This window comes from Phyllobates terribilis, unplaced genomic scaffold (assembly GCF_046119375.1).
Source record: "Phyllobates terribilis strain yellow unplaced genomic scaffold, ASM4611937v1 Scaffold_5__5_contigs__length_657084704, whole genome shotgun sequence".
Classification (NCBI taxonomy): Eukaryota; Metazoa; Chordata; class Amphibia; order Anura; family Dendrobatidae; genus Phyllobates; species Phyllobates terribilis.
Window position 1 is genome coordinate 411555424 of NW_027362765.1, and position 23484 is coordinate 411578907.

The 23484-nt window shown below is 45.4% G+C and overlaps 1 protein-coding gene across 3 annotated transcripts in view; it reads left to right on the forward strand.

The window, feature by feature from the left end:
* Positions 1–23484, forward strand: part of INPP5A (inositol polyphosphate-5-phosphatase A) — a 452670-nt gene that overhangs the window by 378217 nt on the left and 50969 nt on the right. For all 3 annotated transcript variants that reach the window (XM_073685121.1, XM_073685120.1, XM_073685122.1), the window contains exon 12: positions 22198–22271. In XM_073685121.1, the coding sequence (XP_073541222.1) occupies positions 22198–22271 (74 nt within the window). The remainder of the gene's footprint in view (positions 1–22197; positions 22272–23484) is intronic.

Genomic DNA, 23484 nt, shown 5'->3' on the forward strand with positions numbered 1-23484 from the left:
TTTAACAGGTGAGCCAAACCTTGAACTTATTCAGAATATGTTTGCTGATGCATTGTCTGGAGCTCAAGTGTTTCAGCTCGGAGTAGCTTCAGGATATTCTCCCCCTCCCCCCTACAAAATAAAAAAATAAAATGTATTTTGATTTTGGAAAATGGGTAGTGAAAACCAATGTGGACCCCATAACTTGCCCACTGCACTGATCATTTATTCTCAAAATTGTCAATTTTCGGGTAAAATGTGTCTTTGATGAATGCAGACTCTCATTACTGAGATAGGAGATGACAGATGGTTCTCCTGAAGTTATATGGGGAACTATATAGTTTCAGAAGAACTTGCAGCGGAATATCTGTGTCTGCCTTTAGCTCCTCCCTCTCTATCGAACTTTAAAAGCACCAACTGTCATCACCTATCTCAGTAATGGGGAAATCTTACTTCACTGAATAGAGATTTTACCCATGACTTGAGAATGAAAGATCAGTCCAGGAGGAGAAAGATGCAAATGTCTCTGATGAGATGTATTACAAAGTTGCTTATTTTCATGTGTACTATTGATTAATGAAATAAAAATTAAAATGGTTAGCTTTTTTAGACTCCTCAATGGAAAATCTGCATTAAAGGCTGATGCACACGTCAGTGATTTGTCCTATAAGAAAATCGGTCTGCATTTTATCAGTGTCGTCAGGGTGTCGTCAGTCTTTTTTATTTTTTTCTCATCAGTCAGTGAAAAACTGACAGCACTCAGATGCCATCTGAGTGCTGTTCAACCTTTTTCACAGACCCATAGACTTTCACTGCCAAGTTTGATTTGACACTCGAATCAACATCGGATACATCTCCGTAATTTTGCATGAACCACTCATACCTACGATAAAAACTGACATGTAAATGAGCCCTAAAGCTAATCTGTCAGGTCCCCTGCTGCTACTTATCTGCACCCATACCACCCTAATAGTGGTTGGGAATAGTTGGGGGATCTGACAGATTCCATTTACGCAGATATATGGGACCAGCTGTGACATTCGGGACTTATGAATTCTACCATGATGATCAGCCGATCACTTTTTTTTTTTTTTTATGTCCGCTATTCAAATGAATTGCGTACTATGTAATCATGGACACCCCGGGTCTGTCATGGAGGAAATGGATCGTGCTTAGCAATCTTTACTTTGATTCAGAGAGGGTGGTCCCTGGCGTATGGACAGGGGTTGTCTTTATGAACCGATTTGTCATTTGTGTTGTATATCGGTGCAGCTTGGCAAGTGCTCCAGACTCTATACTGCACCAAACTGTAGCTGAAATGTTAAAAACACACTAAGAAAACACACTAAGAAAAGCAACACACTTCTTATACATAAAGGTTTGTGTTGTAGCTTTGTTGAAACTCTTTGCCTATGGTCACTATTATGACACCTGGCCCAAATATATATAGGCACTATGATACGTGTAGGGGCTGTCATCCACTTTGCATAAGTTGGAATCCATTCTCTTTGGAGGACTTTCTTTCCTTCTCTGCTTCCAGCAGTTCTGTGGTTGCATTCATCAATCAGCAGGATCACTATAAGCAAAAGTTTGTTTGCAGATTTTGGAACTTGTCCAGTGTATTTTTTTAGGGAATAAGAAAAAAAAAGAATGTAAATCGATGAAGATTTTTAAAATAAAGACCCCGATTCATTAAGACTTAGTATTTTGCATGCCAGTCTTAATGTAGGGAGCGCTGGAGTTGGAAGAACCAAATAAGGAAGCGCTCTCTTGTTTAAGGAAGTTGGCTCATCTTTCAACTGTTGTGCGCCAACACCAACAATGTATTCCAGGAATGGGCTGGCGTGCATTTATGGTAAGTTTTGCCACTCTATTAATTATGATGAATTAGGGGGGCACCCCTGGCCTCACCCCTTCCTGCCCTTGCAAAAATTTGCTGCAACTGGCATAAAAATGCAAATAATTGCAAACATTTTTTGCAACATCTCAAGCAGTGATAAATCAGTACTAAAATTAGAATTATTCCATACATTGGCGACTGCAATCTATGGAGAACACCTGAACTTGCATCCGGTATATGCGCACACAACTATGGGGTGACACTGTGCATGCAGCTAAACCAGAAACATCAGCAAGCGCTGCAAGCCCAAAAATTACCAGTCAGTAGCACTGTACATGCAAAGATTTTTCTGCACATTTACTAGGGTGGTGCTAGAGGTCATGGCGCAGGTTTTGTCCAATTCTATTACATTACTTCTGAAATCCTTGATATGGATGTAGAATCGGCATCGGAGTAAAAATGCATTTACCCGGCGTATATGTCACATAGTGTTTGCAACATAGAAGTTACTTATTGGGTTAATGCAGAGCTGTATATAGTAATTATCTCAGCGAGGCAGCGGTGCCATCCTTATTTATGCTGACAGCTCTCCGTACTGTACATTAAACAACATTCCTTGCAAGACTCTGCAAAGGGTCAATTGAAGAACTGTCAGGGGGCAATTAGGAGCTTAGTTTGCCTGTCATGTTCAGCGAGAGCGGACTGATAGCTTTGTTCAGATCGGTGTTGTCAGATGTGGTGTAGCACATTTTAATAGCGGATTGCAGAGAGTCGTATTACTGCTAAACAGCGCTGCGCTATGGCGACATTATACAGATTGATATCATCAGTGTAAGCTGAGCAATTCTGCGTATTGACGCCGTATCTTGTAGAATATCGCTTTTTCTGTCCGTCCGGAGCGGATTAGAGTATGAAATGAGACGTCATTAACATCGCGGTAACTGTCAAGCCTTTATAAGACCTAAACCGCCTCTGTCCCATCTTGTGCTTTATGCTTCGGAATCCTGATCTTTTGCTTGAGAGATCTTTCAGGCTTTAAAAGCGGGTGTCTGAGGGTAAAATGTGTGTATACAGTCATGGCCGAAAGTGTTGGCACCCTTGACATCGTTCCAGAAAATGAAGTATTTCTCCCAGACAATTATTTAAATTACACATGTTTTGTTATACACACGGTTATTTCCTTTCAGTGTATTCAAACAACACAGAGAAACAGTAGAAAAAAGGCAAATTGGACATAATTTCACACAAAACCGCAAAAATGGGCCGGATGAAATTGTTAACACCCTCAACGTAATATTTGGTTGCACGCCCTTTGGAATAAATAACTGCAATCAATCGCTTCCTATAACCACAACAAGCTTCTTACACCTCTCAACTGGAAGATTGAACCACTCTTCTTTTGCAAGCTGCTCCAGGTCTTTCATATTTGATGGGCGCCTTTTCCCAACAGCAATTTTAAGATCTCTCCACAGGTGTTCAATGGGATTTAGATCCGGACTCATTGCTGGTCACTTCAGAACTCTCCAGCTCTTTGTTTCCATCCATTTCTGGGAGCTTCTTGAAGTATGTTTGGGGTCAGTGTCCTGCTGGAAGATCCATGACCTAGGACTCAAACCCAGCTTTCTGACACTGGGCACTACATTGCAACGCAAAATCATTTGGTAATCTTCAGATTTCATGACGCCTTGCACACAGTCAAGGCACCCAGAGGCAGCAAAACAACCCCAAAACGTCTTTGAACCTCCACCATATTTGACTGTAGGTACTGTGTTATTTTCTTTGTAGGCCTCATTCTGTTTTCAGTAAATAGTAAAATGAGGTGCTTTACCAAAAAGCTCTATCTTGGTCTCATCTGTCCGCAAAACACTTTCTTAGAAGGATTTTGGCTTACTCACTTACTTACATTTTGGTAAACTGCAGTCTAGCTTTTTTATGTCTGTGTCAGCAGTAGGTTCCTCCTGGGTCTCCTGCCATAGCGTTTCATTTCATTCAAATGTCGACGGATAGTTCGCGCTGACACTGCGGAATCCTGAGCCTGCAGAACAGCTTGAATTTCTTGGAACTTGATTGGGGCTGCTTATCCATGATCTGGACTATCCTGCATTGCAACCTTCATCAATATTTCCTCTGCCGTCCACGTCCAGGAAGATTAGCTACAGTGCCATGAGTTGTAAACTTCTTGATTATGTTGTGCACCGTGGACAAAGGAACATCAGGAGATGGATTTGTAACCTTGAGATTGTTGATATTTTTCAACAATTTTGGTTCTCAAGTCCTCAGACAGTTCTCTTCTCTTTCTGTTCTCCAAGCTTAGTGTGGAACACACAGACATACAATGCAAAGATTGAGTCAACTGCTGCCCTTTTTATCTGGTTTCAGGTGTGGTTTTCAAATTGCCCACACCTGTTACTTGCCACAGGTGAGTTTGAACGAGCATCACTTACTTGAAGCAATGCTTTTTACCCACAATTTTGGAAAAGTGCCATCAATTTTGTCTGGCCCATTTTTGAGGTTTTGTGTGAAATGATGACCAATTTACCTTTTTTTCTGTGTTTTTTTTTTTTTTTTTGTGGTGTTCCAATGCACACAAAAGAAATAAACGTGTATAACAAAACATATGTAATCAGAATAATTTTCTGGGAGAAATACTTAATTGGCTGGAACAATTTCAAAGGTGCAAACACTTTCTGCCATGAATGTATATACATTTTTTTTAGCCACTGATTGGTTAAAAGTAATAAGTTGAGGCATATTCCCCTTCCAGCACCCTCTGCCTCACCCTGGATCCTGGTCTGGCCGCTCCGGAGGTGGTTAAGGTAAAGTGGATAATTCCTGCTTCTGCAATTGAAAAAAAAATATATATATTTATTTGATCAATCTCAAATTTCAAGGACAAAAAAATTAATAACCGCTTGGCGTACGCATTTCAAACCCATGCAAAGCCCTTAGTATTGGAGCGCTGCATGGGCTTGAAACGCGTCGGTCAAGTGTTTCTTTTAAACAAAAAACTTGGTCTTTGAAATTTTAGAGTGATCAAATAAATATGTTGCTGATGCTAGAAATATCCACTTTACCTTTTTCTCACCCAAGAAACCGTCCCATACCTTGTCCGCTCTCCACACCCAACAAGCTGCTATTGTTACCTTGAAGTGGGAGCTGATTTATTTTTGTTTTTCTATATTGTTCTGTGTTCTGTTGGTGGTGTTTGCCCCATTCGGAAATCCCAGCATCACTGCAGCCTGTACTTGGGTTTTGCGGTCAGGCGATTAGAAAAGAGCTTGATTGAAGAGACCTCACAGGGCAGATTACGCTGCCGGAGCTGGCAGAACCCTCCGTAGTAATATGCACTGGATTCGTGGGGGCCCTGGAGTATTAGTAAGCCTCCTTTTTATTATATTTAATAAATTCACGGATAAAAAGAATATTTTTTTTTTACTGTCGTGAAAACTCCCATGTGAGTTCCCTGCCCTGCTGAAATTTCTGCATCTGAAAATTTGTTCTATTCATCTGAATCGAGTTGTTTCAGATAAATGGGACAATGCAGAACTTTCTGCAATATAATCCAGAGCAGCAGGTGAACATTGCCTTAGGGCCAATTCCCATACACTGGGTATTGTCACAGAAAGTGTCGCATTTATCGGAAACAGTCCCATTCAAATCAATAGAACCAATTTTCAGTTGCTGCATCAACATCAGCAGCATGGGAATTAGTCCTAAAGATTTTAGTGCCGAACTTTGCACAATTTCACTACATTGGATCATTACCTACGTAGCATTTTGGTATAATTCCAGTATGTTTTTTTGTTGTATTGAGGGTTCTGTGTGGGGCAGCTTTGCATGCAAAAAATCTGCAACATCATACAGTACCAGAAGTTTTCTGCATGGAATTTGACCTGCAGTGCGGAGTTTGATATTCACAACATGTCAATTCTTTTGCTGCAGATTTTGCTCTTTGCACGGCTTATATGTAACTTCTTTTACCCCATGCATTGCAAATTTTGGTGCTGATTTGCTACATGTGCATGTTTGTATATTATTCACAGTACATTGACTTTTACCCATCCGATTGACAACTGTAGTAATGGTTATAGGGTTAGCATGGCTGTTCTCGTCCTGAAGCAGCGCCACTCTTCCATATAGGGTTGTGTGTGGTTATTGCAGTTTAACCACTTTTTTTTTTTTTTCATTTGAATGAACTTGATTTGCATTACCACACTCTGCCTGTAGACTAGAGTGGCGCTGTTTCTGGAAGAAAGCTGCCATACTATAATCTAATACAACCCTATTACCCTATTAATGCTTGCCTTGTGTTTCACCAAATATCATAGTACAAGAATCTCCTAAGCCATAAATGTTACATTATCAGGGCTATTTTGAAGGTGATCAGTTTGTAAATGACATTTTTAGGGCTGTAGTCACATTTACAACCAGCCTTCTTTAACGTCTGTATCTGTTCTATATTTTACAAAAAATGTGGTTAGAGCTTGTGAAATTTATCATAAATTACCCATCTAAATCTGTTATTTGTGACAGCGATAAAATGACGTGTCAGATAATAATGTGAGATGAGTCTTTGACAACCGCGGTAGATCTTAAGAGTCTGTGGACATGCTGCGGTTTTGTCAAGTTTTGGTTGCTTTTTCTTTCTGCACAGATTTGTCAGAAAACCTGAAGGATTTTCTATTGCCAGCAAAGTGATTGATTCCTGAAGTGTCATGCAGGTTGCTTATTTTTTCTTTGCAGATTTAAAAATCTGAAATAAAAATCGAACTGGAATAAGTTGGTGTGTAGGTGACGCGCCCCTGGGCCTGTGTCGCGCTGCGGTGCGCACGCGGGAGCTTACCCGGAGCCGGATCCGTGGAGGGTTGTAATCTCGTGGCGGTGACCCGGTCCGTGCCCAGGGAGTCAAACTAGACGGCAGTCTATTAGTAGTAAATAGTTGATGACTACGCCACCCGTTGAGTGCAGCCAGGAAGCTGCTGCTGCAGGGCAGACCGCTGAGGCCGGTGGTAGGATTGTGCAGCGTGATAGTATAACCCCCAACGGGAGGGGTATGGCCTCAGGGCAGCCGACGTGGATGATGGGGGTAGCAGGAACCACCCAGAGACGGTACGGTGTAGTTCAGGGTCTTTACTTTTAACAACGACAGACCCTCCCGGAGTACTTGCTAGCAAACGGGGCCTGGTCAGTCTTTGAGCAGATGGGATCTCCCCTGGCCAGGCGTAGTTGTAGGCCTCCCAAACTGACTGTACTCTTCTGGCTACCTTGCTAGAAGCTGATGTAAGTAGCCCACGTCCCTGAGTGTACCGTGTGATGCTCACCCGTATGGCCGGTGACTCGGGGCCTTCTAATGGCTTCCGCTCCACGATGGCGGTGCTGGTCCCACGCGTGTGACCGTGCCTTCGGGCTTCTGGGCCAGAGGACCTGAAATCCCCTCCCCGACGGATTCTGCTGCTGGGTAGGAGTTAGTCCCCACAGCCTCGGACTCCGGGTCCGGTAAAGAATCTTCTTAGTCAGGGCGAGCTCTGTAGCTGCCAGCCCCTGACTCCTAGTAACTCTGCTGTTTCCTATGCTGCTTCTCTTCTCCACTCTCCTTGTCTGACTCACCCTGCCTCAGCCCCGGGTTTATACAGGGGAAGTTCTTCCCCTCCCAAGACTGGGCAGGAGGTGTGGCATGCACAGGATCCCTGACCAAAGGACCTCCCACCTGCTCTCAGACATAACATTACATTACTGTGGAAAACCAGACCCCTGGGGTGCCACATTCCCCCCTAGTGAAATTTAGTACTCCGGGACTAAACACATTTAGAAAAACATAACAAAGTATAACAATAACAATACTATAAGAAAAACACATAAGATGGTTGCGGCGTGTCCGCAACCGGGTGCAGTCTTTGAAGAAAAGCAAAGGTGTCCATTTCACCAACACAGGGAGACGTAACCAGGTAGGGGTCTGTCCTACCCCGAGTCCTTAACAGTCTCTAGTCCATCCTGGGTTACGCTCCAACTATATACAAGGATTCCCGGTAAATCCACCAAGGTTTCCTAAAAACAACTGGAAACACAAAATTATTCACAAGCAACAATACACAGAAAAACATAAATAAAACAATTTATACACTTTAAATTCTCCAGCGTGCGGGTAACTGGCCTCTAGTGGCCCGAGTGGACCTACGGAGCTGACTGTCTGGCCCTGAACTACAGGGTGTAGGAGCTGTCAAGGGTAAACTGGGCAGCTGTCTACCGGCTCTTTGTCTCACTAGGGGTACGGCAGGCTCACTATAAGCAGAGGGTTGATTCTCCTGTTCTGCTTGTGTGGAGTCTTCTGCCTCCTGGACCGGCTGTTCTTCCAGCTCTACCCGTTGCTCCGTAGGTTCTTGGGATGATGGTTGGAGGAAGGTGAGTACGGGTACCACAACTGCACCATTGACTTGAGTCCAAGACTGAGGGAAGTCCCCGAGCACGGTACTAACCATATCTTCCCTTTCTTCCACGGGTCGATGGTCTTCTTGTTCCTCTTCAGGGTTCCTCAGTTGTTCGGGACACTTCTTCAGGTGGTCCCGGGATACAATGGCTGTGGTTTCCCCTCCGTCTTTACTGATGGTACAGACCTTCGGGTTCTCGTGTCTTGAGGGCAGTACGGTGTACGGGTCCTCCTCCCACTGGTCATCCAACTTGTGGAGCCGTCTTTTCCTCTTCAAGACCTGCTCTCCGGGTACCAGGGGAACAGAGGGAGCATACTGGTTGTAAGTCTTCTCTTGTCTTTCCCTAGCCTGACAGAGACTTCGCTCCACGCTCTCTTGTACTCTCCGGTACTGCTGCTGCCTCTCTGTGTCCCAGTCTGTTTCTGGTGAAGTGTCCTCAGGTGTCAGGACTCCCATTTCCAGGTCAACAGGTAACTTACCAGGTCTCGCCCTCATTAGGTAAGCCGGGGTACAGTTGGTGGAACCTACCGGGATGTGGTTGTATAGGTCCACCAGATCGGGCAACTTCTCAGGCCACAGACTGCGTTCTTCCAGGGGCAATGTTTTTAGCAGATCCATTACCACCTGGTTCATTTTTTCACAAAGTCCATTAGTTTGCGGATGGTAGGGTGTCGTCCTTATCTTCCGGCAGCCATACAAATTGCAGAATTCCTGGAAGACCTCCGCTTCAAAGGCAGGTCCCTGGTCCGTCAGCACTTGGTCCGGGTACCCGTGTGGACGGCAGAAGTGCTGCTGGAAGGCTCTAGCTGCTGTTTGAGCCGTTAAGTCCTTGACGGGGACGACAACCAAGAACCGGGAGTAATGATCCACGATGGTTAACGCGTAGACGTAGCCACTTCTGCTTGGGGTCAGTTTTACATGATCCAAGGCTACCAGTTCCAACGGTTGCCGGGTGACGATGGACTGCAGGGGAGTCTTCTGGCTGGCCCGGTCCTTCCTTCTCAGATTGCACGGGCCACAGTCTCTGCACCACTTCTCGATGGTTCCCCTCATGCCTACCCAGTGGAACCGCTCGCGCAGCAGGAACTCCAGCTTTTTCCACCCGAAGTGTCCAGCTCCGTCGTGGTATGCCTCCATCACCATGGCTGCGTCTCTTCGTGGCACCACTACTTGCCAGAGTAGTTCATGCGTCCGGGAGTTGACCATTCTGCGGCACAACTTCCCCTTGTAAAGGAATAGTCGACTCTTCTCCGCCCATAGTTGTTTGGCTTCCTCCGGAGCGTCTGGTTCAAGTCGAGCCTCCGGCCGAGTCAGCATCTCCTTCACCAGTCGGACGGCAGGGTCGCTGTCTTGCGTTTCCGCCCAGTTGTAGTGGGGTAAGGGGTTCAACGTAGCAGCCTGTTTACCCCTTACCCGGTGGGAATACTGGATAGTCCCATGACGGTGGAACGCAGGGAGTTCAACTTCTTCCAGTCCCTCCGGATCTTCTCCTTCGTCCGGCAGGTTGGGCATCCTGGACAGGGCATCCGCGTTAGTATTGGAGCGTCCTGCCCGGTATTTGATTGTGAACTCGTAGTTGGACAGACGGGCCATCCACCTCTGCTCCAGGGCACCGAGTCTTGCCGTGTCCAGGTGTATCAACGGGTTGTTATCCGTGTATACGGTGAACCGGGAAGAAGCGAGGTAATGCCTAAAGCGCTCGGTGACTGCCCATACCACGGCCAGGAACTCTAGCTTAAATGAGCTGTAATTCTCGGGGTTCCTTTCGGTGGGTCGCAGTTTTCGGCTGGCATAGGAGATCACTCGTTCTCTCCCCTGCTGAATCTGGGATAGTACGGCTCCTAGCCCGATGTTACTGGCGTCGGTGTAGAGGATGAAGGGCTGGCTATAGTCTGGGTACGCCAAGATTTCATCCCCCGTGAGGGCCATCTTCAGCTGGCGGAAGGACTCTTCTTCTAGCTCTTCCCATTTGAAGGGCGGCTTCTGGTTCTTGGCCTTCCGGGACTGGCCTATCAGGAGGTCCTGCATAGGCGCTGCCTTTTTGGTGAAACCGGGAATAAACCTTCGGTAGTAGCCTACCAACCCTAGGAACTGCCGCACTTCTTTTACGCTGGAGGGGCTTGGCCATCCCTTAATTGCGGTGATCTTATCGGGGTCGGGAGCCACTCCGTCAGCGCTCACCACGTGTCCCAGGTATTGCACCTTTGGTTTCAGGAGGTGACACTTGGAGGGTTTCACCTTTAGGCCGTAACTCGCCAGAGCTTCGAACACCTCCGCCAGGTGTTTCAGGTGGTCCTCATAAGTTTTGGAGTATACGATGACATCGTCCAGGTACAACAGGACCGTCTCGAAGTTTCTGTGGCCCAGACAGCACTCCATTAATCGTTGGAAGGTTCCTGGGGCGTTGCAGAGTCCGAACGGCATGCAGGTGAACTCACTAAGTCCCATCGGGGTGGTGAATGCGGTCTTCTCCCGGTCCGCCTCTGCTACAGGAACCTGCCAGTACCCGCTAGTGAGATCCAAGGTAGAGAAGAAGTTAGCAGATCTTAAAGCAGCCAATGACTCCTCTATCCTTGGTAAGGGGTACGCATCCTTGTGTGTGATACGGTTGATTTTCCGGTAATCTACACACATCCTCATGGTGTTGTCTTTCTTTTTGACTAAAACTAGTGGGGCTGCCCAGGGGCTACAGCTATCCCGGATTACCCCAGCCTCCTTCATGTCTCTAAGCATCCCCTTGGCGTGTTGGTAATGTGCAGGGGGTACGGGTCGATACCTCTCTTTTATGGGAGGATGATCTCCCGTGGGGATGCGGTGTTCTACCCCCTTGACTCGCCCGAAGTCTAACGGGTGTTTACTAAACACTCTCTCATACTCTTGAACCACCCGATAGACTCCTTGTTTCTGATGTGAGGGAGTGGAATCAGTACCCAAATGTAGTTGCTGACACCAGTCCTCCATGTCTTTCTTAGAGCCGTTACCTTCCTCCGGGTGAGATGGAGGCAAGGGTTCCACAGATTGTATAGAATTTTGATTAGTGGTATATAATTTGGCTAGCGTGGCATACCGGGGCAGGTACACTTCCCTCTCCCCGATATTTATTATGCGAATGGGCACCCTCCCATGGCGTACATTGACCACCCCCCGTGCTGTCAAAATGGTGGGCCTACTGTCTGAGTAAACTGGTTCTACCATTGCCTGGTAATCTCTTCCTCTCAGACCAATAGCTGCCCGGCACCAAATCATCATTTCACTTTTTGGGGGCATGGCAATAGGAAAAGGGTCACACATTCTTACGCTACCAATCTCACCGCCGGAGAGTTCCACTTGTTGCCGTTGCATCAGTGCCCGGATCTCTTTCTGGAGCACCCGCTGCTCGCCGGAGCTGGCGTTCTTGGCAACCTGCTGTAAAAGGAAAATCACCTCTGCAAGACAATTTTCAATTACGTTAGTTCCTAGAGTTATTTTTGGGTGACTCTCATGTTTATCAATATCTACAATGATCAGTCCCTGTGCGGCCAGTTCGACTCTACCGATTTTGAGGGCCACCTCCTTAAATCCGATCTGTGGCACGGGCTGGCCATTGCTGGCGATGATACTCAAGTCGTCGTCAGGGTAGTGGGTAATATCCGAGTCATTCCAGTACTGCTTGAAGAGCACGTACGGGATGGTGGTGACCTGTGACCCGGTATCCAGTAGGGCACTCATGGGAATGCCATCCAGTACCACAGGCAAGACTGGACGTCCTCCCACATATCTGTCGCGCCAGTTCGATGGGCCTGGTGATCTTTTTCCTGGGGGTTGGCCCTCTACCCCAGGTTGTGCCCGTTTAAAGAACAGTACCTTTCCATATGTCCGGGTTGATTGCAGCGGCGGCAGATGGGTCGTCCGTCCTCGCTGTATCGGTCACTGGGTCTTCCTCTGGCCGGTGGGGTCCTCCTTGGTCGACGCCACGGGATGTCCTCCGGTCCGGATGCCAGCTGGATCTTCCCTGGGGTGGAAACCTGTAAAGACTGCACAGTTCGGGTTAGCGCAGCAACGCTCTTAGCTAGCTCTTGGACCTGATGGTGTAGGTCTGGAGCCGGGTCATTGTCCAAAGCCTGCGCATCAGCTCCCACAGGCCCTGCTGACAAGGGCGCCGCCTCCTGGTAGTAAGTGGTAGTGGGGCGTCTGTGGGTCACAACGCCACCTGGTGCCGGTTCTCGGAGCACCCGGATGGCTCTGTCCTTGAACTGTGCAAAGTCCAGATGGGGATCCTGTAAGGCCATTGCCCGCAACTGGGTTCGGTGGGCATTGCAATATAAACCCTCTATAAATTGTTCAGTCAACAGCCTGTCCTCGTTTCCCACCCCATCAGGGTCGGTCTGCTTTATGGCCCTCAGGGCCTCTTGTAGGTTTAGTGCATAGTCCCTTATACTCTCATGCGCTCGCTGCTTGCACCCGTAGAATCTAAGCTTAATCTCGGCTGAGGTGCGGGTATCAAAGGTGTCCTTCAGCCGGGTTAGTATCCCTGCGACAGTCTTCCTCCCAGGTGGCCAGGATTTTACTTCCCTTTTGGCTGCCCCTGTTAGTTGGGCCACCAGGATGCTCACTTTTTGCTCTTCTGTGAGGGGGTACACCTGGAAGAGGCTATCCAGCTTTTCTCTAAAGTCATGCAGGGTATGTGACTCCCCTGAGTACTGGGGTAGCCAAGCTGCTCCCGGGATATAGGGCATGGTGAAGGGCATAACTGCAGCAGCGGTAGCGCTGGCGGGGGTTGGGGCAGTGAAGCTCTCCTCCGTATCCGACATCTTCCTCCCCCCTAGTGGACCGTGGCCTACCTTGCGATGATCCTCTTCCGTAGGCCGCGGCTCCGCAGTGGATCGTCAGGGTTGAGGACCTTCCGTCGCGCTCCTGTGACGTCGGCGTCTGCTGGGCTCCTTCCAGGACCTTACGCAACGTCCGGACGTGAGGCGGGGCTTCAGTTCTCGCGCGCTTTCGGAGTCCACGCCCCTCTTCTTCCCGCGCGGCGTCCTCAAGATGGCGTCCAATGGCGGGAAAACTCCACGGATGGCGGGAAGAAGGTCGAAGATGGCGCCGGATGGCGGGAAAACTTCGCGGATGGCGGGAAGAAGGTAGAAGATGGCGCCGGATGGCGGGAAACCTCCACGGATAGCGGGAATCTTCACCACTGGTAAGTTTGAACAGTCTTTGCTTTTCAGGCACGCAGTACCCGGTGGTTGCGGGCACGAAATCCTGCCGACTACGCCAAAGTTGACGCGCCCCTGGGCCTGTGTCGCGCTGCGGTGCGCACGCGGGAGCTTACCCGGAGCCGGATCCGTGGAGGGTTGTAATCTCGTGGCGGTGACCCGGTCCGTGCCCAGGGAGTCAAACTAGACGGCAGTCTATTAGTAGTAAATAGTTGATGACTACGCCACCCGTTGAGTGCAGCCAGGAAGCTGCTGCTGCAGGGCAGACCGCTGAGGCCGGTGGTAGGATTGTGCAGCGTGATAGTATAACCCCCAACGGGAGGGGTATGGCCTCAGGGCAGCCGACGTGGATGATGGGGGTAGCAGGAACCACCCAGAGACGGTACGGTGTAGTTCAGGGTCTTTACTGGTAACAACGACAGACCCTCCCGGAGTACTTGCTAGCAAACGGGGCCTGGTCAGTCTTTGAGCAGATGGGATCTCCCCTGGCCAGGCGTAGTTGTAGGCCTCCCAAACTGACTGTACTCTTCTGGCTACCTTGCTAGAAGCTGATGTAAGTAGCCCACGTCCCTGAGTGTACCGTGTGGTGCTCACCCGTATGGCCGGTGACTCGGGGCCTTCTAATGGCTTCCGCTCCACGATGGCGGTGCTGGTCCCACGCGTGTGACCGTGCCTTCGGGCTTCTGGGCCAGAGGACCTGAAATCCCCTCCCCGACGGATTCTGCTGCTGGGTAGGAGTTAGTCCCCACAGCCTCGGACTCCGGGTCCGGTAAAGAATCTTCTTAGTCAGGGCGAGCTCTGTAGCTGCCAGCCCCTGACTCCTAGTAACTCTGCTGTTTCCTATGCTGCTTCTCTTCTCCACTCTCCTTGTCTGACTCACCCTGCCTCAGCCCCGGGTTTATACAGGGGAAGTTCTTCCCCTCCCAAGACTGGGCAGGAGGTGTGGCATGCACAGGATCCCTGACCAAAGGACCTCCCACCTGCTCTCAGACATAACATTACATTACTGTGGAAAACCAGACCCCTGGGGTGCCACATTGGCGCATGTTCACACTGGCCATTAAACCCAAGATAAAAGCGTAATAAGCAAATACCCTGCAGTAAATAAATAGCAATAATGCTTGAAAATAACATAGGGTGCTTAGTTAGCATAATTTTGATAAAAAAAAAAATGTAAAAGCTATCCCACCACGTCACGGTGACCCTATTTTGGTGGTCCTAACCTCTAGTATTAAAACCTTACCATTTTTCAAGTGACGTGATAAGGGCTGAGAAGGACTGAGACCCCGACTAATGGACACCAGGCATGGGGAACTACGTGAATGTAATGTCCAGCTCAAAGATAAGGAAGTCCATGCCCTTATTTGCACAGAGTGCAAAAAAACTGAAACAAAAATCCTAAAGAGATGAACTGAATGGAATATACACACTGGGCACTAAACAGATAAAACCCAAGATAAAAACATAATAAGCAAATACCCTGCAGTAAATAAATAAATGGCAATAGTACATGAAAATCTACTTAGTTAACATAATTAAGAGGTTAGGACCATCCTGAATAGGGTCACCGTGACGTGGTGTGATGGCTTATACGACATCAATACTAAAGGAGATGTTAGAAAGTATCATAGTGTTGGTTGTATTTTTGGCATACTGCATTTTTAGCTGAGCAGTAGCTGCCTGGTATATAATTTTTAGTATGTCGATAGGACAATACTGAACTTTAATTTTCCTCCTTGACTTTTTGTTCCCATCCCCACATTTCAGTACACCTAAATGCTGATTACTTTTCTCTTAAGATGTGTATATTCTCCGGTATATTTGAGATGTCTGATGTTTCCTAGATCTCCAGAATTAACATAATTTGTAGTTTGGTGTTTATTTGCAGCCGTTGGCTCTTAACCAGCAACGAAGGCAGTGAAACTGTACATGGATAATTAAATTGTAAATGGTAATGTGTAACGCCGCTAACAATAAATAGCTGATGACGGGAATGATTTCCCTCTTGTCTTTTTACTTCCTGCAGCGAGCACCTGACTGCACAAACTCCTCCACATCCCACATTACCGATCTCACTTGTGGGATTTCTGAATTTCATGGAAATGGGCTTAATCACTTCTAATATAGCAAGGGCTTTGGCATCAGTGAGCTCAGTCACAATCAGGACAACCAGTGTTGGTATAAGTTTTATTCAATGTAAAGTATTTATCCTGATATATTAGACGGGGTTGGCATAAAACGATCACCTATGTACATCCACTCCCCAAATCCCACCCGTGAAAAAATGGAAGAATAACCCTCAAAACCGACCCCTACAGGAATAACAAAACCCTATGTAGTTCAAGTCTCTCTCCATAGTGAAGGGGAACTGGCTTAATTGGGTTATTCTCAAGTTTTTTTGAATGGGTAACATTACTAAGGCTTGCAAAAGCCCACAAGTAACATCGATTCTTGGGGCCCACTGTTCAGCTACATTCAAAAATAACCTGACCCTAGTACACAAATTTAGTTTCGTTTCCATGTAATATTAATTTGGCCGGGCTTGTTTAATGAATGATTAGATGATACCTTTTTTCTGCAAATTGTGAATCAAGTGTAATAGCACTGCTCATCAGCACTCCTTCACAGGAGCGGCCTACCGGAGGATTTTCCAGCTCACCTGTGCTCCTGTCCGAGCTTGCTGCGAAGTGCTTGGTAATACAAGAAACTTCGGAATTTGCCGTACTTACAAATCTTGTCTGTTCACAAGTACGGAGGGCTTTTTAATGTTTACTGCTCGTTGCTTAGAGTGCAGAGGTGGCATATAACTTATCAGCAGTGGCTGGTCTCCTAGGCAAGGAGTGCAGTGCTTACAAGCCATTTTCTATGGAGCTTGTAAACTTCTCTAAAGCTAGCTGGATCCATCCAGCTTCAATGCACATGTTCTCCTTTGATGCTGCCTCATATAGCATATTGGAGAATGTGCCATCATTCCTTTGGTATGAACTGTCAATCAGTGCAAGAACCTGGGAGGATGGCGAGTAGTGTACTCCTGAGAATTAAAGAAGCACTCCTCCTCCTCCTCCTATCAAGTTTTTTATCTTAATACATTGCAGTCATCATATTATATAGCACTGTGTACTTACAATTGCTCATTTTCCCTTTCTACCCAGTTAATTCTTCTCTTTTCCATTAGGTCTATGACATCACAAGATTAAAAACTGACCAGCCGAATCCTTCTAAGCTCTATGTAGAAACAGGAGGTCAATTTTCCCTGCCTGAGTATAGGCATATAGTAAATCTCTTAATTGGGTTATCAAATCTCAGACCACATACCTTATGTAATATGAGCTGCGGCAGTGATCAGTTGATTGCACTTGAGGAACTTACTGTCAGCTGCCCATTTTTCACTTCAGCGGCCACTACAGGGCAAATTCAGTATTACAAGTAGCCATGGTATTACCGACAACACAGCTGTGTCCAACACAAAGGGAGCCTGTGCCGAGAATCCTTTCTCATTGACTTCTAGATTTCCTGCTTGGGAAAATAATATGGGTTTTTCAGGATCTGACGACCTCATTTTTATTGCATTTGCTCCTACAATGTGAAGATATAGAATTCCTAAGCCAACCGGATGGAGGATCCGCAGCAGTTTCGCATCACAAGACAATTGCTTCTAGTTTTTACATAGCTGTGCCTTGAATTCATGCATGTACGTATTAATGGAGAGCTGACTACTTGGGTTCAAATTTTACCAAGGACATCTGCAAGGAGTTTGTATGTTCTCCCCCTGTTTGCCTGGGTTTCCTCCGGGTTCTCCAGTTTCCTCTCACACTCCAGACACACGGATAGGGAATGTAAATTGTGAGCCCCAATGGGGACAGTGACGATAATGTATGTAAAGCGCTGCACTATATAAGTAAAATAAAAATCAATTCGCATGTCAGTGGTTTTCCACATCCACAAGACAATGGACCATCAGCACTGTCCCCATTGAGGCTCACAATCTAGATTCCCTATCAGTATGTCTTTGGAGTGTGGGAGGAAACCGGAGAACCCGGAGGAAACCCACGCAAACACGGGGAGACCCTACAAACTCCTTGCAGATGTTGTCCTTGGTGGGATTTGAACCCAGGACCCCAGCGCTGCAAAGTGCTAACCACTGAGCCACCATACAGTGCTAACTACTGAGCCACGGTGCTGCCCATTGAATTGGCAGTTTTTGCAGTGATGCAAGATAGAGAAGCTCCACTATTTAGAGCATTGTTTTTAATATACCACAGAACAAAGCGCACCGCCACTATGCATCTTAAATAAAGAGAGAATGGTGATCACTTTGCTCTACTAATCTTGACTCTTCTTCTACATGTTTGTTCGTGCTGTGAGTGAGAGTGGTTCGTCCAGTGTATTTCTGGCCATTAGTCCCACGTGCTCGCAGCAGTATTAGATGTGTATTTAATATTCCCCAGAAATCACACGTGAGTGCCCCTTAGTTTTGTTTTCTTCTCCTTGGATCCTAAACTTCGTTTCCCTTGCACAGCTGTGAATTCCCCAGTGTGTGCTGGCGAAGGATTTGACAAATGCTGCTAATATCACCTCTTGATCTACCAATGCTCTGAGTTTGGTCCTCGGGTCTTGATGAGTAATTGCTGTTGTTCTACTCCAATGACTGAATTAAGTTGCCCTGTTATAAAGGGTTCATACTACAGTGATTTCAGGCGAGGCGGCTCGTGGCCATGTCCCTGTGGACAGTGACCTTTTGCAGGGTATCTTTCTACTTCCAGATAAAACGGCCTAAATTGTTTTCTATTGACTGAGGCGTCTTACTTTATCTGGTAAAGGTATTGCACGTGGCCGAGAAACTGCTCAACATTCATTTACTAGTGGCTAAAGACGATTCCTTTCTTTCCCCCCTTTATACTAATGATCATTAATTAAGATCACACTTGTCCATTTTTGAACCATCTTACGTTCTGCTTTTTGATGGGGTCGCTTCTAAAATTAAGCGGGAGATCCCTTTTTTGTCTTCCACCTAGTGGATACTTTCAATATATTTTCAGGAAGCTTTTCCAGCATATGCACTAAATGTAAAGCTCTGTTACCGTGTGCACAAAGGTTTTCTGTTGGAAACACTATGTATCATTGAAGGAAATCCAACTTTTGGGACCACCATGACTCCCAAGAAGAGCTGGGAGGACACTATTTAAACCCATAAATGTAGCCCCGACTTCTTATGTACTATGGATACCTGCTAAATAGGACAATCTTTACTCATGTGCCCTCTGTGGAGTAAGAGCATAGGCTTCCACACAAATCATAATAATAGTTCTATTTATATTGCGCCAACATATTCCATAGCACTTTACAATTAAGCAGGGACATGTACAAACAATAAAATGTATCACATTTCAACAGTTACCGGAGGAGTGAGAGCTCTGATTGCAAGATTACAATCTATAAAGTCTCCATCTTCTCCATTCTGTTAGTCTCTAAAAATAACACTGCACTCAAATGTCATCCAAGTGCAGTCCATTTTTTTTTTTTTTCCACAGGCTCATTGACTTGCATGGCCGAGTGCGTTACAATTTTCAGTTGCAAATTGGGCAGACTCTGTCTATGAGGCACTGACTCATAGAATGACATTGGTCTGAGTCCGATCCGAAAATACGGTGGTCCACACGAGCCCAAAGAGTTAAACTCCCTTTCTGAATGAGCTCACTGATGGATTACAATGCAGCAATCTGCAAAATTTGTAATTACACCATACTGCCAAAATGATTTTTAGCCCAAAAGCCATGCATTTAGAAAAAAAACTGAGATCCATACTCTTTATATGGGTTGTTCAACCCCATGATTTTTATTTTTTTTTTTTAAATAAAGGTGAAATATCTTACCAATCTACTGCTGTTAATTCTCTGGTCCCTAGTGGATCTCTGTTCACGTGACTGCAGTGATAGTGTCTGCAACACGTGACCGCTGTAGTGGTGGCGCGTTAACACAGGATACTATCAGTCAATGGCTGCAGCGGTCACATGAGTAGGCACATCATAGCTGGAGCTGGGTGGAAAGGCCAGAAGGAAACATGAAAGTTCTGACCACTTTTGTTGCTATATACCATTGTAAGCTGCTTTCATAAAATATAATTTGGTTGGACAATCCCTTTAACAGCTGATTAGTAAGGGCTCTTTTATATAAGATGCTATCAAAAATCATACAAACAATGTAGTGTTGGACTGGGGGGGGCCAAGGACCCACCAGTAACCCCAGGGCCCCACTTTTCAGCTACATGTAAAGGTGACATTATCCTCAATCACAAATTTATATAACAATGAACTGGGTAGACTGTAAATTAATAAGATGCCGCCTTTGTCTGTACATAGTGATTCATGTATATTATGTCAAGCACTGCTTATATAAGAGGGTGGTGGGGCCCACCAGAGGATTCTCCTGTTCTCCTGTCGGCCAGTCCAAGCCCGAACCCATGTAATTCTTCTTGCAACGTTTCAGATGAATAGTAATAGAATTGTATTTAGTGCTAAAGTTTTCACTTTACCCTGCAATGGTAGGTTCTCCAGAATGACTTGCTTGCTACGATCAGCTCTACAAACACTCTGTGCTGCTGTAAGCAGGCTAAGGATCAGACTAGGAGTCTATTCGGAATGGAGAAAATGTTTTTTTTCATCATAGAACAAATAAACTAATGTGTAGTAAATATATTTATTAGTCAATAATTGTTAACAGATTGAATCACTACTGTAATCCAGGTGTATGCTTACTTCCTCAGCTCCCAGATAAACTACTTAGAACTTGAGATGGCCACTTATGTGATCACCAATGCCGGTGGGCTTGGTAGCTGCTTTTCACATTGATAATTAATGTGTACAAATAGCTGCTAATTGCATGTCCCAGAAATGATTTATGAGGAGGCAAGGGGCATAAAAGGACAAAATGTCACTTCCTCCAGAACATCTACCACCATACAATGGTATCGGCACAGCTGTGAGATGGGACATGATTAATGGATGCTGGGTAAATGCAGTCGTAGGAGGAAGGTCCGCTCTTCATGACACCGTTGTAGGGGTAGGAAGTAGCGTAGGAGGATGATCACTATGAGCAGTACTGTATTAGCTGGAATAGTTGACCATATTCTCATTGGTAACATTTGTGGGTTTTTTTCCGGATTATATAATATGTAAAAACCTGGTAAAATAGTTTATTTTGGGGCCATCTAAACATTTATCCCTTTTTCCAAGATACAAACTGTACCATTTTTATGCCCTTTTATTTTTTGAAGGTGATCAGAAAAATACCTTTTTTTTTTTTTTTTTTTAAATCTAATTTTTTATATCACTTTTTTTTGTTACTTTTTACGGCATAAAAGAATAATCTGAAATTTTGCAACTTTCATATTAGCCACTAGGTGTAATACTAGATTTAAAGTTTCTGTTCTCCACAGAAGACTTTTTCAGCAGTTTCGTTATCAACACAGGCAGGATTTCAAAGACATGACACCTTTATATTCAGCAGATAACACCGGATCCACCATTCACAATAGGATCCATCACAAATCAACACCATTCACAATAGGATCCATCACAAATCAACACCATTCACAATAGGATCCATCACAAATCAACACCATTCACAATAGGATCCATCACAAATCACTTTCCCCCTCACCCCTTTCCTGCAAACTGACCTTTTTCTCGATGAGTGGATGTTTAGATAATGCTTCTATACTCCGTCACAGAGACATTAGCAGCAATAAACTGACTCAGAACCTAACAGGACTCTTAATATTAGATCTTGTGACAAGTGTGAAAATTGCTAGATTATTTTTTTAAATAGTAGCATGAAAAATAAATTAAAAAAATAGCTTAAAAACCCAATTTAAACAATAATTTCCTGAGATCTCTACATTAAACTGATGCACGATTTTATACATAGTGCAAGACCTAAAGGAGTGTGCAAGGACTTTTTGTGTCTATAATCACTGTCCTATATAATTGGAGGTGCACTTGGAGGGAAGGGGCTTTACCATGGATTGTATTCCATCTTGCATTGAAAATTTAATGAGTTTTGCCTCCTTAACGCAATAGAATAATGCGTGCAAAATGTAAGTGAGCAGAATGCCATATAAAGTCCCTCTTGCGAGATAAATGCTAATTATCGCTCATATGTGGGCGACTTAAAGAGGACTGGTCACATGTTAAAAACAAATTACATGAAATACCTTGTAAAATTCCCTGAGCTGCCCTGATTCTCCCATTCTTTTCCATTTTGTGATGCGTCCTTCTGTTGCAGAGATATTCACATTTGTTGATTTTGGAGCGCAGTATGAGAAATCTCTGCTTTGCAGTCCAACTGTTTGTGTCCTCAGTCTACTTTGGGGTTGTGCTTTTACCCCTCCTTCCTAGAGGTTGCCAGTCACAGCAGTGTCTGGAAGGAATATTAAATGTGCACGCCTCAGAGAAGACACTGAATAAATGATCAGTTGGAATGCAAAGCAGAGATTTCACATAGTGCGCTCCAAAAGCAACAAATGTGAATATCTCTGCAATGGAGCGACGCCTCGCAAAACGGAAAAGAGCGGCAGAATTGGGAAAGCTCAGGGATTTCAACAAGGTATTTAACTCAATTTTTTTGATCAAGTGACAGGTCCTCTTTAAATGTATAGTATTTTTTCTTATTTTGCACTATTATATTCCACAGCACTTTACAGACATTATCATAGTTGGATACCGTTATCTTCTTGTACTTACTGTCTGTTTTATTTGTCTTACAGCTTTTAGAATTTGACAAAGAGTTATCACTCTTTAAAGACAAATTGTATGAACTGGACATCACTTTTCCTCCCAGGTAAGTAATTTATGTCATTGCTGGTGCTCTCATAGTTCAGGTGTAAGTGAAGGGACACGTGAATGCTTGTGATCTGTCAATATATAGTGAATCCCCTTATTACAAAAAGCTGCTGAAGAACCTCTTTGTAAAGAGAAGAGAGGATCTGTCTGCAAGTGACTGTCCCTTCACATCATAACTTGACAGATAAAGTTCTGCTGAAGACTATCGGGACACTCTGTATTTGTTTTGTTTTTTGGCTGTTAATAACCTAGTACATGTATGAGGAAATGGCCTGGATGGTGTAATTGCCTTACTTTGACACTCTGAATGTACACAACTAGAGGACCCACTTAAAGGGATTGTCCTACCAAGTACATTTTAATCAATTGATCTTGGAATAATAATAAGTTCCACAATTGGATGTATTTAAAACAAAAAAAAAAGATGTTCCTGTGCTGAGATAATTTTATAACTTTGTCCATGCTGTGTACTGTTCTTTCCTGCGTCTGACCTTGTGCAGAGCTGCACCAGTTCATGGTCAGCACATACCTGTCACGCAAGGTGTGGGAAAGACTAAGCGCCGCACAAAGGGAAGCGGGAGAGGCAGCTCAAACACTAGGGAAAGGGGGAGTGGAGACTCCTAGGCAGATCTAATATCACCCTGCCTACCCTACCATCTCTATATAGGTTCCACACCTATCGCCGAGCAGGACCCTAAACCCTTTATATCCCTAGAGCTTGGCCCTAGATAGGGAGGGTGAATGGTGAGCACTGGTCAGGCCCCACTAGAAACTAAAGACAACAAGGTAGACAAACAAAGGTACACTTAGCTTGAGCAGACACCAGAGGGGAAACGCCAACTGTCCTCCAAGGGCACCAGAGAAGAAGTCAGCCAACAGCTAGTGCTCCAAGCCTGCACAAAGGTAAATAGAAGTGTCACCGGCAGTTTCCTGCAGCAAACTGAGTTTTTAACTCCCCTGCAAGGGTGTGTTAATTAGCAGCAGGAATGAGGTCGCCCCTGGGTCTTAAAGGAAGAAAGATTAAGAAGGTGTCTGCAATGCCAAGCACAGTGACTTTCTACAGCCAGATCCAGAGAGACTGTCTATAACACCTGACACACCCGTGACAATACCACAGCTTCTGACCAGGGGAGGGAGCATAAGTTACTTATGAATGAGGATACATATGAAACAACAGAGACTCGCAACTACTGCTTTCTGGGGAAGCACTT